Source organism: Capricornis sumatraensis, chromosome 2 (assembly GCF_032405125.1).
Source record: "Capricornis sumatraensis isolate serow.1 chromosome 2, serow.2, whole genome shotgun sequence".
Taxonomy (NCBI): domain Eukaryota; kingdom Metazoa; phylum Chordata; class Mammalia; order Artiodactyla; family Bovidae; genus Capricornis; species Capricornis sumatraensis.
In genome coordinates, this window is record NC_091070.1 from 55681951 (window position 1) to 55694474 (window position 12524).

Genomic DNA, 12524 nt, shown 5'->3' on the forward strand with positions numbered 1-12524 from the left:
ATGACTGAATACCAAGCACTAGAGAAATCTTCTGGAAATTCCAAGGATGTTCTTGGTGTTCACACAGAACCTCTGGACCAAGGATCCTGTGCAGGGTTCCACACCACCATGATCTGGTCAGTTTTTTAACTTTCAAGGAACATTGACTCTCTCATGTAACCTCAGGAAGGAAAGGGTATAATTATAAGGACCCCCGGAACTGAGATTCGATCATTGTTGCCCCATCTTTTTCTCCTAATGGTGTTTCTGTTTACCATGATATGTCTACCTCATTCTCCTTCTCTACAACCAACTTCTCTGCTTCCTCATACCTTAAATGATACATGGCCTGTCATGATATGTTAGTCAGGAGAAGCTAGTAATGCTTCAGTAACAAACAGCCCCCAGTTCTCAATGGCCTAAAACAGCAGAGGTTTATATCTTGCTTGCGCTACATGTCCACCAAGGGTTGGTTCTGGAGAGAGGGGAACTCTGCTTACCACAGCCACTTGCAAATCCAGACTACAAAACAGCAACAGCTTTGAGAAAGAACACAGTGAGTCATACTAGCTCACAGTATCTACCATAAGCTAGTTCTGTTCACATTTCCTTGGCCAAGGCAAGTCAAATGACCACACTTAATTGGGTGAGGATGTGCAGTCCTACCAAGACCTGATTGGGAAGAAAGCCCAAATATCTGTAAACAGCCTTAATCACCCTCTTACAAGGGATCTCCAGCCCAAGATCATAACCCCTTTTTGTTTCAGCTGCTTCAGCTATGGATTCATATTTTCCATGCTCCTTAGTTCAAACTATAGTCAAAGAGAAGCCCAGAGGCACAGTCCTTCTCTGCCTGACAGGCCACAACACTAGGTCCCTGGCTAGTCTATGGATCTGTCCTTAAGTCACAGCCACGCAGGTGGGGAATAGAAATATACTGTATATCCCATGGCTGTCTAGCTTGCCCCTCTTTTTCTTTTTTTGGCTGGGGATCGAACCCATCCCACCTACAATGAGAGTATGGAGTCTTAACCACTGGACCACCAGGGAAGTCCCCAGCCCACACCTTGATGCTATCCAAAGACCAGGAGATCTGACCAATATAGAAGAAAGTCTTGTTTAAGTGAAGATATTTTGCCTGGTCCTAACCCTTGAAGGGTAGTGGATGGTGCAGTCCCTGAAGTTGGGTTGAACCTGGTTGATTGTCAGGCTATTCATGGGGCAGAATCTCACCAGTGGTGAAATGGAAATGACTGAGGCCAGGGACCTGTTATGTTAACCCATCAGTCTAGGGATTAGTGATATGGTACCAAGGAATTTTTTAAATTGGCTTTGTGCAGCTCGCATACTGGACACCATAGTCTTTGACTTCTAGAGGCAGGGAGGGGAAGAAAAAATGGATGGTTTAAACTTAAACAATAAGGCCTGAATATCTGAATCCCTAAATTCAAGCCCCTTTGCCATACACCCCTCCTATCTACCTTTCCAGTCTCACCTCCCAGTTCATCCCCAAGTGAACCTACTGTCCAACCACCATCAAATATTCTCTTTTCTACCCTTGGCTCATACAATACCCTCCTCTCTATCTAATTGCTATCCTTCCTCTAAAATCAGTTTAAAAACCACCACTTTTCAGAATAGTTTTTATCTGTCTGTCAGAATAGTTTTATCTGTCTGTCTCTGACCTGGTCATTTCTACTTCTTTCTCCACTGTTCATGCTGAACACCTGGAAGACATGGATGTATCTTACTTAATTGGGGATCCTGGAGCCTAGTGCCTGCCTTGTATACAACAGGTGCTCACCAGTGGTGTGTTTGAATAGATGGTCTATAACACTAGTTCATTTAAGGAAACTTTAGCATGTTTCTCTATGTTTGGCACAGTAGAGAAAATTCACAATACATGGTCCCTCCAGGAGTTTCTCTAGTTCAGTTGCCTCATTTTATAAATGAGAAAACTGAGGCCGAGAGACAAGAGATGACTTGCCCTCTGCCACCCGAGCAGCCACAATTTACTGAGTACTCTGCTATGTGCTAGACAAAATGCTTTTCATTCTTTATCTCATTTTCATCCTTGTAACAACCCTAAGAGGGAAGAATTTGTATACCTACCTTACAGAACAGAAAACTGAAGCTTAAAGAGATTATAACGTGGTTAAGGCTACCAAGGAGGTAGCCAGGCCAAGTTTGGATTCCAGGGTCTAACTCTGGGGTCCCTACGCATAAACCTTATGCTGAGCTCCAAGTTGGGAAGTCGGCTCCCTGGGGTCCACACATCTGTATATGACCCAGAGGCCTTGAACTCTGTCAGTGTTCCAGTGGCTGGGTTCACATGTGGCGATTAAAGGGTCCTGGTGAATTTCTATACCATGCAGTGCCTGTGCACACAAATCTAGTGTTCTAACCATTAGGTCAGGGTATTTTTTTTTCCCCCTCCTGGGCAGTTGGGTTAGTGGAAGAAACCTGATAAAATCCTGGGAGGAACTTGATCATTCTCTGAAGGACTTACAAGATGTTTGACCTGCCTGATCTGCTCAGATACCGTCCAGGGAATATTCAGTATCCATGTAGGACAGGTTGTGAATTATTCTGTGGGGACTGTTAACAAGACCCAACAAGACCCTCACCAGCTCTGCCTCAGCCAGTATCAAGCAGGGTTTGGGAACAGCCCTTTCTTCCCTTCCCATTGAAAGTCTGAAAAGAGCAGGCTTTTCCCCATGGGGACTGGGAGGAGTAAGAGTTATAGGAGGAAATCCTCCTGCCTCTGAGCAGAGCTTACTGTACAGAGCAGGGCCTGTTCCCTCCTCAGAGTTATAGCTGTGGATACAATGACTTGGCTGGGATAACATTTATCCCTGTGTTTTGGTAACCTAGTACCTGAGTGCCTAACATGGAAAGAGGCCAACTCGCTAAACTTAGTGCAAGGAAAATGATTAAAAGTTAGATCTGGTGGCATCATAGGGATCATCTACCCCTCATCCTCAGGTTTAAAGATGTAGCACAGAGGCCAACTGGCTTGTCAAGTTGTTAGAGCTTGTCAACTCTCTTGTCAGAGCTGCTGGTGAGAGAAACCAAAAAACTAAGTTGCCTGACTCTAAACTCAATAGCCTTTCCCGTTAAACTCGCAAGCTCCCACCCACACACCAACAAACACACCCCACCCTTTGGGGAAGTACCACACACAGGCACACACAGAACCGAGTCCTATTTCCCTCCCAAGGTATACAACTGTCTTTCCCCTGGGGGACAGAGAACCGCGTAAGACAGATTTGCAGACGTTCTGGCCCGCACCAGCAGACATATACAGCACCCCAGGTCTCCCTCCCAACTTGTCCTTTTTCTGCTCCAGTTGAGTTTCCAGAACATGAGAGCCAGCCCGGGCTGACACCCTGTAGGCAGGGCGGGCGCCGGGAGCGCATGGGCCTGACGCCATCGCGGTGGCTGCGAGGACCCCAGGTCCTGATGCTTAGCGAGCCGCTGGGTCTGGCGGCCCAGAAAGCGACGCGCATCCTCTACCTGCCCGGCTCGCTCCTCAGGCCTCCCGTGACTTAGGACGGCTCGGCTGGGGACCCTAGAGCCGGAGCGTGAACCCCGGGAGGAGGGGGCGCGGAGGGTAGTACCCGGGCCCCCGGTCCGGGAGAGGCCCCAGTGCCCTCTGCCTGGCGTGCAGGTTTGGAAAACGGGAGGCCTCGCCCGGCGGCTGCCTCGGCTGGCTGCTCGGGTCCCCATATATAGTCATATCCACCGTCAACTGGGAGGCCGGCAGGCGGCAGCGAATGGGCGAGCAGCCCCCGCGGGAGCAGCGGGGAGGGCGCGGGGGGCGGAGGGAGGAGAAGGGGGAAAGGGGGCAGGAGAAAAAAGCTCTTCCAAAAAAGTATTGGCTGTCTTGAGGAATGCGGTCGCCCCCTTGGGAAAGTACATATCTGGGAGCAGCAGGCGGCTCGGCGCTCGCACTCCGGCTCCGCCGCTTCACCGCGCGCTCGCCTCCCTGCTCCCGCCGCAGCCCCAGGGCCCCTCGCCGCCGCCACCATGGACGCCATCAAGAAGAAGATGCAGATGCTCAAGCTCGACAAGGAGAACGCCTTGGATCGAGCGGAGCAGGCGGAGGCCGATAAGAAGGCAGCGGAGGACAGGAGCAAGCAGGTCTGCGCCTCCCAACCGTGCGCCCGGGGGTCGCCCGCGCTCCGCCCGCCCTGGGGCCCGGAGCCCCGGGACCCGGCCTAGCACCCCTTCCTGGCCCCTCACCCCGAGGACTCCGGGAGCCACCCCCACTCCAGGGCGCCTGAGAAGCGGGAGGGGAAGAGCAGGACTGGCTTATTCTAACTTTTCCTCTTACCTGGGGACGCTTATTTCCCTTCTCCGGTTGCCGGAGCCCGTCAAGTCCCATCAAGTGCTAGAGGCACTTGGTTCTGAGGATCAGAAAACAATTTTGGATCTGGGGGTGGGGGAGAGGAGGAGGGTTGAAGGGAATCAAGTCCAGAAAGTGTTCGAAGTTCTTCTGGACTTTTGACCGGGGAAGATAAAACCTTCAGCTGGGGGAGGGAGGAAGTCAGGGAGGGGGGAACGACAGTCACGGAGTTTTTTTGGTTAAAACAAAGATGGGACAGAAGAGAGTGTATGGCGGGCGCGGAATCGGGGGCCATCCATCTATTCTGCAACGCCAAGTTGTGGCCTTGAGCCCGCTGAGACCTCGGTAGGAGTGTCGTCCCCGGGAGCGGTGGGGGGTATGAAGTAGCCTCGGGACAAGAGGAGGTTACCTAGGGACCCTTGAACCCCAACTCGGTGGCGCCCCAAAGCTGAAGGGCCCCAGCCAACCCGGTGCCCGTGTTGTGTGTGTGTGTCTAACACCCGGTCCGTGCCGGCCGCCCGCGCCCGCCCGCCGCCGCCCCCCAGCTCGAGGAGGACATAGCGGCCAAGGAGAAGCTGCTGCGGGTGTCGGAGGACGAGCGGGACCGGGTGCTGGAGGAGTTGCACAAGGCAGAGGACAGCCTCCTGGCCGCCGACGAAACCGCCGCCAAGGTACCCCGGGCGCGCGCGGCGCGGCGCACGAATGGCTAACTCTCTCTCTCTCTCTCTCTCCCTCCCTGTCTTTTCCTTTCTCTCTCCCGCTGTCCCTGTCCTTCTGGCTCTGTGCACCCACAACCCTCCCTTGCGGGATCACGCTGCCTGCCGCACCCCCCACCCCGTCCCGTCCCCGTCCCCCACGGCCAACTCCCAGCTGGAAGATGAGCTGGTGTCGCTGCAAAAGAAACTCAAGGCCACCGAAGATGAACTGGACAAATACTCCGAGGCTCTCAAAGATGCCCAGGAGAAGCTGGAGCTGGCGGAGAAAAAGGCCACCGACGTAAGTGCACGCACACACTGCCCCCCTCACCTCCTGCCCTTGGGGCCTGCTCTGGGGGTCATCACAGGGGCCGGAAAACCATGGAGGAGGGTCACCTCCTCTTAGCTGGACACGTGCGCACAGCCTGCCATGGCCCAGAGCACTGGATGCTGCCTTCAACTGCTACTGCACACGTTCATTTTTATTTCATCCATTCCTCTCTCTTTTTTCTCCTTCTTTCCTCACCCCTGGGGTTGGAGGGGGTGGGGGTGGTGAGAATCTGGGAGAACACAGCAACTGAAATTGGACTCTGGAGGTGAACCCTTCCCCATGGTGGCAGAAAACCTCTGAGGTGTCATCACCAAGGTTTGTGCAAACAGAATGCCTAGTTTTCTCTGTTTTCTTTTTGCCATCTCTGGTGGGTGGGAAGGCCTGGTTTTCAGTGACCAATCTAGTCAGGATTCAGAGGACCTGGCCTCTGTATTGAAAGAATGACATAGCGCGTGCTACTTATTCTGAGAAGATTAAGCTTGATGGTGGGCCTCAGAAACCCTTGAGGCCTCCTTACCAGGGAAGTCTTAATCCAACCCTTCATATCTGCCTGGGAAGATGATACTTGCTTGAGTCTGCACTCTGAGGGCACTAGATCCAGAAAGTAAGCTGGGAGTTATATATAGCTCAGTGCTTTATATGGTATAGTGTGCTAGCTGCCCCTGGTTCCCCTGCTCGCCCCGCCCCGACCTGCCAGCCTCCGACAGCCACCACATAGTCTCGAGGGTGATGCATACACCACAAAAGCTCTGCCAGTATTTTGTCCACTGCCCTCTGAAATCTCTTCTAGCTGAAGAGCTTGCCTCTTCTGCTGCATAAGTCAAGACAGGCATTAGATTTCCAAAGGAATGACTTCTTTTTCACACCATTCTGGAAGCTAATTAAGCCTAGAGGCCCAATTAGGCAAAAATTCCTAGGGAAACGAGTAACAATTTCAAGAATGTATGAGCACCACGGAAAGCTATGCCCAGAAAGTTGAACGACGAAGTGCAACAGCAGAATTTTTTTGTATGGGAGTAAAGTGTACATTGATGGAGGGTCTGGGTTTTGAAATCAGTAAAGGCTTTCTGTGATGTGAAAGGTGTGAAATGTAATCTCCAAGGGTGCTTTGTAAATGAGAGATCCAGACACAGGACATTTAGAATCTGACAAAAAGAAAAAGTTTCAGTGAAGAGGAAGGTCCCTGGAGAGGAGGTTCAAGGAAGCACTGATTTAGCTAAAATATTTAAGTCACAAACTACCTGGCTTTAGAAAAAGAGCCAAAAAACACATATAACTCTGCACCAGTTTTGTATAATGTAGATCAGATGTCTGCTCCGTATATGGTTAAATGGAGGATGCCTGTCTCCCCCAGATTCTCCAGCAGGACGTTTATTTAGCTTTTTCAAAAGAGCCGCTGATAGATCAAGGAGAGATATTCCTTATAAGGAAAAGAATGCAAAGAATTTGAAAATAGCCCAGTAAGACTGAAAGCAAGAGGAGAAAAAAGCTACTACAATTCTTAAGGGGGAAAAAATCATAATTATTGTGTAACTATGTGGTGCTATCATGTCTTTATTGAAAAATCTTGTTTAAGGGAGCTTTGGAATGAGATGAGGCAGAAGTAGCAAAGAGGATATTTAAAGCTAGTTGGAGGGGGGAGTGGGTGGAGCCAGGAGGAGGGGGAGGTTTCTGAAACTGTTTTCCCCCTCCCACTGGAAAACTGTCTCTAATATGGTACACTTTTTTTTTGGGGGGGGTAGCATATTGATTATCTTCCCCTTTTAGGGTTGTTTGCAACCTGTAGGGATGTAGAAGACATTCGTGAAGAAAGGCTTTATTTAGAGTGATTCCTAACTAGTAAAAATAGTCAAGACCTGAGGAGGAAGAGACAGATGTCACAAAGGGAAGGAGGAGGTAGGAGAGAGGTCAACTTCCTGAGGCTGAATCATATTACATTTGGGACTAGGGCATTGGATTGTCATTACTCACCAGTGTAAAAGATTTTTACATTTTTCTACTGCTGAAAACACTTTTCTACCAAATTTTCCACTGATTTTCTCCCAAGCAATTTACAAATCCTATTCCAGAAATGGGCTCTTCCCAGCTTGAAAGGTTGTAGTTCGCACCGTCAAACCTCTGATGGCTTTGTTTCGACTTTCTTGTGGTCTCTCCACCTAAGTGAGGCTGGAGGGGATCAAGGGCTCCATTTTCTTCGGCCTCAAACCCATCCCCTAGTAACTGTGATGTCTATGACATCTGCAATATGTTAGTCTTTATTCCCTGTAGGTCTTTTCTTCCTAAATCAGTGATTCTCAACCTTAACTAAACATGGATGGTTTAAAAACTTAAAATCCAGGCTGCACCCTAGGCCAATTAGAATCGCTGGGATTGAGGTGATTCCAATGTGCAGCCAAGGCTGAGAACAACTGTCCTAAACTCTTTTGTATAATGACATCAGCATGAAAGTGAACTCACCTGAAACTGACTTTCCCAGGTGTTTGAAAAGCAAGACATTAAGTCACTAGTTGGCTGCTTGGAGCATGTGCACGTGTCCAGCATTTTCCAGGGCTCCTGAAGTTTCCCAGATGCCCCTTCTCCCACTCTCAAAGTTGGAGACCTACCGTCTGTACCCTTAGGGAAGCAGTTGTGACCACCCTCCTGACTAGACAAACTGTGGAAACAAAGCAAGAGGCTCCACCTACAGGATGCGAGGGCCCATGCTGGGGCTTGTGAGTCTCAGCAGAGACTGTGATAATGTCCTTAGCAAATGAATCAAGAAAGCAAGTTCAGTTGTTAGGGCTTTCGAGGAGAAGGGGATTGTCAACTGTGTTTTCTTTCTCTTCATTATTCCCACACTTAAACACATTGGAACTGATTTGAAGGGCCTTCTGTGAGAAAGGTGAGGAAAGAAAGCCGTGAGACTTAGAAGACATTTAAAAGCATAGCCCAAGGGGAGTATGGACGGAGACTCTTTCCCAGAGATTGTGTCCACTTTGGTTTTCATCCAGCTGCAGCCGGACACTCTCCTAGGGTTCTGTTGGCTTCCTTGGTGTGCTTTTTTTTTTTTTTTAACTTCTCGAAGGCTACATACTGTATTGTTGCATTTATATAACATTCTACCAATTATAAAATTATAGAGAAGAAAAATAGGAGACACCAGGGCTTATATAAGGGATGAGGCAGGGGATAAGTGAACATGACTTCAAAAAGGCAATTTGAGGGATCCTTGGGGTAAAGAAAATGTTCAGTATCTTGTCTGTATTTATTGTTGTTGTGTAGTCACTAAGTTAGTGTCTGACTCTTGGCAGCCTCATGGACTGTAGCCTGCCAGGCTCCTCTGTCCATGGGATTTCTCAGGCAAAAATACTGGAAGACGGTGCCATTTCCTTCTCCAGAGGATCTTCCTGATCCAGGGGTCGAACCCACCTGCGTTGGCAGTCACATTCTTTACCTTGGTGTGCTTTTAAAAGGCTTCTCAGTCCAGCCCAGAATTGTTCAGATTCCAGATTACAACCTTCCTACAATCAGAGAAGGTTGTAACTAGAGGGGACCCTTGAGACAATTGTTTTTATGGAAAAGAAAGTAAGTTCCAGAGAGGCTGGCAGGTCTGAGGTCCCACAGATGGTTATGGGCCATAGCCTGACCCTTAAGAAAGTGCTTGTGTTTTTTTTTTTTTTTAAACAAAACTTTTTTATATTGGAATATAGCTGATTGACAATATTGTGTGATAGTTTCAGATGAACAGGGAAGGGACTCAGCCAAATATATATGTATCCATTCTCCCTCAAACTCCCCTCCCCTCCAGGCTGCCACATAAGATTGGGTGGAGCTTCCTGTGCTGTCTGGTTATCCTCTCCTTGTTGGTTATCCATTTTAAATAGAGCAGAGTGTACATGTCTATCCCAGTCTCCATAACCACCCCTTCCCCTCAACCATAAGTTGACTCTCTAAGTCTGTGAGTCTTTCTGTTTTGTAAGTTCATTTAAAGAGTTTCATACTGTATTTCTCCTCTAAGACAATGCCTGTTATTAACTAAAGCTATCATTGAGTTACCTACTTACCTTGTATTGTAAAAGCGCTTTGTATTATTTCATAATCCTCATGTACTGCTTGGAGACGGCAATGGCAACCCACTCCAGTACTATTGCCTGGAGAAGCCCATGGGCGGAGGACCCTGGTGGGCTGCAGTCCATGGGGTCGCGAAGAGTCGGACACAACTGAGCGACTTCACTTTCACTTTTCACTTTCATACATTGGAGAAGGAAATGGCAACCCACTCCAGTGTTCTTGCCTGGAGAATCCCAGGGACGGAGGAGCCTGGTGGGCTGCCGTCTATGGGGTCGCACAGAGTTGGACACGACTGAAGCGACTTAGCAGCAGCAGCACGTACTACTATTAACCGCGCTTTTACAGATGAAGTCACGTTGTTTTCCAAGTCACACAGCCAGGAGAGAACCAAAAGCCAGATTGTAACCTAGCAAGACAGCATTTAGGAGGTTTAACCTCTGCAGTATGTTAGTGGTTTTCACGTCATGAGTTTGGAGGGGAGGAGAGTTGTTGGGTTAGGATTTGGATTTACAGTCCCTTTGGGGACACATTCAAGCCCCAAACCCCTCGCTCGGCTTCGCTCCCTCTTGGGCAGGGGAAATCTGGCAGTCCGGAGCGGAGCGCTCCCGCCGCCAGTAGGCGGCACCGTCGCCCCTTGCAGCCAAATCCGTTACTCCGGGTTCTCCCAGGGCGGGGCGCTGGGAGTCGAAGTAACATCCTAGGCGCCGTGGGGCCCCCTCTCCTGCCCACCTGGTGCCCCCGCAACGCGCGCCGCGCCCTTCAGCCAGGCAGCCGCGAGCATGCGCGGTGCCTCCCGCGGTTGGCGAATTCCCGGGGTCCGCGGCGCGCGACCCGCCCCGCCCGCTGGGTCCGCCCCCGGCGCTCACGCACCCGCTTGCGGTTCGCCTGAGCTTCCCGGGAGGCCGAGACTTCCGGGCTGAGCCCGGGCCGCAAAGGGCGCCGCCGTCGCGCGCTGCGGCCTGGGCGGGGCGGGCGGTCGGCCGGAGTGCGGCAGCGGCAGCAGGAGCGCAGCAGCCCGCCTCTCCCACCGCAGCCCGCCCGCTTGCCGGCCCGCCGCCGCCTGGCGCGATGGCGGGGAGCAGCTCGCTGGAGGCGGTGCGGAGGAAGATTCGGAGCCTGCAGGAGCAGGCGGACGCCGCGGAGGAGCGCGCGGGCAGCCTGCAGCGCGAACTGGACTACGAGAGGAAGCTGAGGGAGACCGTAAGGGACCCACCCATCACCCACCACCAGAGGCGCCTTCTCCCCGATCGGCCCCCCGGCGCCCCGCAGGGCCTCCCGGAGCCCACCTTCTCTACCCCTGCCCCCGCCTCGGGAGGCACCTGGCGCACCTGGGCCCGCAGGTGTCGTCTGGGGAGGGGTCTTGCCCCTTCACCTCGGCCCTTTTTATCTCGCTGGTCTACAGTCAAAAGAACCGAGGGGAAAGCAGGAGTGGTGTTGAGAAGGTTCTGGAAGCAGCACTTTCCCAGAAGGGGCTCTGTGTGGGGTGTTTGCGTTCGACCCGGCGTCTCGGGTCCCCCGAGGCAAAGGGATGTGCCCTTTGCCCTCCTGGCATTATTTACCCAGAAGGTGGGGACAAAAGATTTCCTTTTGGAAATCTGTCCTTTTGGGAAGGACGCTAACAGATCACGTACGAGGCATTGCCAGGTTTTGAGGCCCGGGGATGCTCAACTCGCCCATCTCTGTCTAGCCTTGGTTTCTTGAAAGCCTATTTCTCTGGGGTGGGTGAGACACTGACAGCGCGTGTTTTGACTTAGTATGCGGCCCTTTGCCCTTCCCTTTCTTAACCAGCCCTCCTCCCAAGTTCTCCTGTACAGATAGATGTTCCTTTGTTACCGAGTCTTGAAAAAGTTGGCTAAATGGCTACGATTATTGGGTGTTTTCTCCCGTCGGCTTCCCCCTCCCCCACTTTGAGTGTAATACCTGGCTTCCTTCCTTTTTCCTAAGGCAAACGTATCCAGCAAACAGGAACAGGATTTCAGAGGTAGTTTAGGCGTTTGCTGTTTGGTCTTTGAGTGTGTGTGTGTTTTATATCAGGATACTCAAACACCTTGAGAATTTTAGGACAAGGGCTCATACACTGTTGTGCTTGTGATTGTCTGGGTGGCTGGGCGGGCGGACGTGGGCACGCGCGTGTGCGCGGCCTGTGCGCACTCAGTCGTGTCCAACTCTTTGCGACCCCATGGACTGTAGCCTGCAGTACTTAATAGAGGCCTTTAGAGAAGAAGTGTATGTAATGAGATGAGAAGTGTATGTAATGATGTTATGGTTGGCTGTAGAAGCTATGGGACCTGTGTTGCATAAAATACCTAGAAGCAAATGGATCCTCTTAAGAGGAAAGCCTAACTAGATGCAGTTTCAGATAAAATGGGGAGGAACCAGGAAATCAATAGGCAAGAAATCATTTTCTGTAGAGGACAAGACAGCAAAGGTCCCATGGCTGTTTCTGCATTTGGCCAGGCAATGAATGAATTCCAACTTCTTCTCTGACTCGCTGTTGTCCTTGAACCATTAAAACCAATAGAACAGGATGATGGATAAGAACTTTTGACCCTGGCTGCGAATCGTCAAACTTCTCAGCCCCTCAGTTCCCTGACTGTACAATGTTTATAATGGTACTACCTGCCTGTTGTGAGGATGAAAAGAGTATGTGTAAAGAAGTTGCCATGGTGCTTAGCACACTAGTGCCTTGTGTCAGTTAGTATTAGAATGGCTTTGCACTCTGCATCGCTCATTATTCCTTTGCTTTCAGTTCTCCAGCTATCAAAGGGCTTTAAAAATGGGCTCATTTCACTACATCTTAAAACACCCCATTTCAATGCTTCTAATCAATCATTCTTATTTCAACTTGAACAGAGAGAGGACATAGGCAGGCTGGAAGGAATGTTTGATGGGTCAAAGCGGTGTTAGTGGTGGAAGTTGGTACAGCTCCCCTCCCCCTGCTAAGAAAGGGTATATGTGGTCTTGTACAGGAGAGCCTCTTATGGACTCCTGTCCTGGTGATTGATGTTAAACACAGAAGATAAATTTTATGAAGGGCACCTTGTGACTGTTACACTCACCTTCTCTTTTGGGCTTAGTTTTTATAATGGTACTCTTCCTGGGCCAGTTGGCTAAAGGTAGT

The 12524-nt window shown here is 50.5% G+C and overlaps 1 protein-coding gene across 27 annotated transcripts in view; it reads left to right on the top strand.

Annotated features, from left to right (window-relative positions):
- Positions 1–3863: 3863 nt before the first annotated feature.
- TPM1 (tropomyosin 1) overlaps positions 3864–12524 on the top strand; it is a 31090-nt gene continuing 22429 nt past the window's right edge. For 3 of the 27 annotated variants that reach the window (XM_068965333.1, XM_068965340.1, XM_068965328.1), the window contains exons 1-2: positions 3864–4122; positions 5198–5323. In XM_068965333.1, coding sequence (XP_068821434.1) covers positions 4009–4122; positions 5198–5323 — 240 coding nt within the window. In that variant the 5' untranslated portion in view covers positions 3864–4008. Of the gene's footprint in view, positions 4123–4872; positions 4999–5197; positions 5324–10403; positions 10604–12524 lie in introns of those variants that run through there. The other 24 variants (XM_068965350.1, XM_068965348.1, XM_068965346.1 and 21 more) reach the window with 19 other exon arrangements.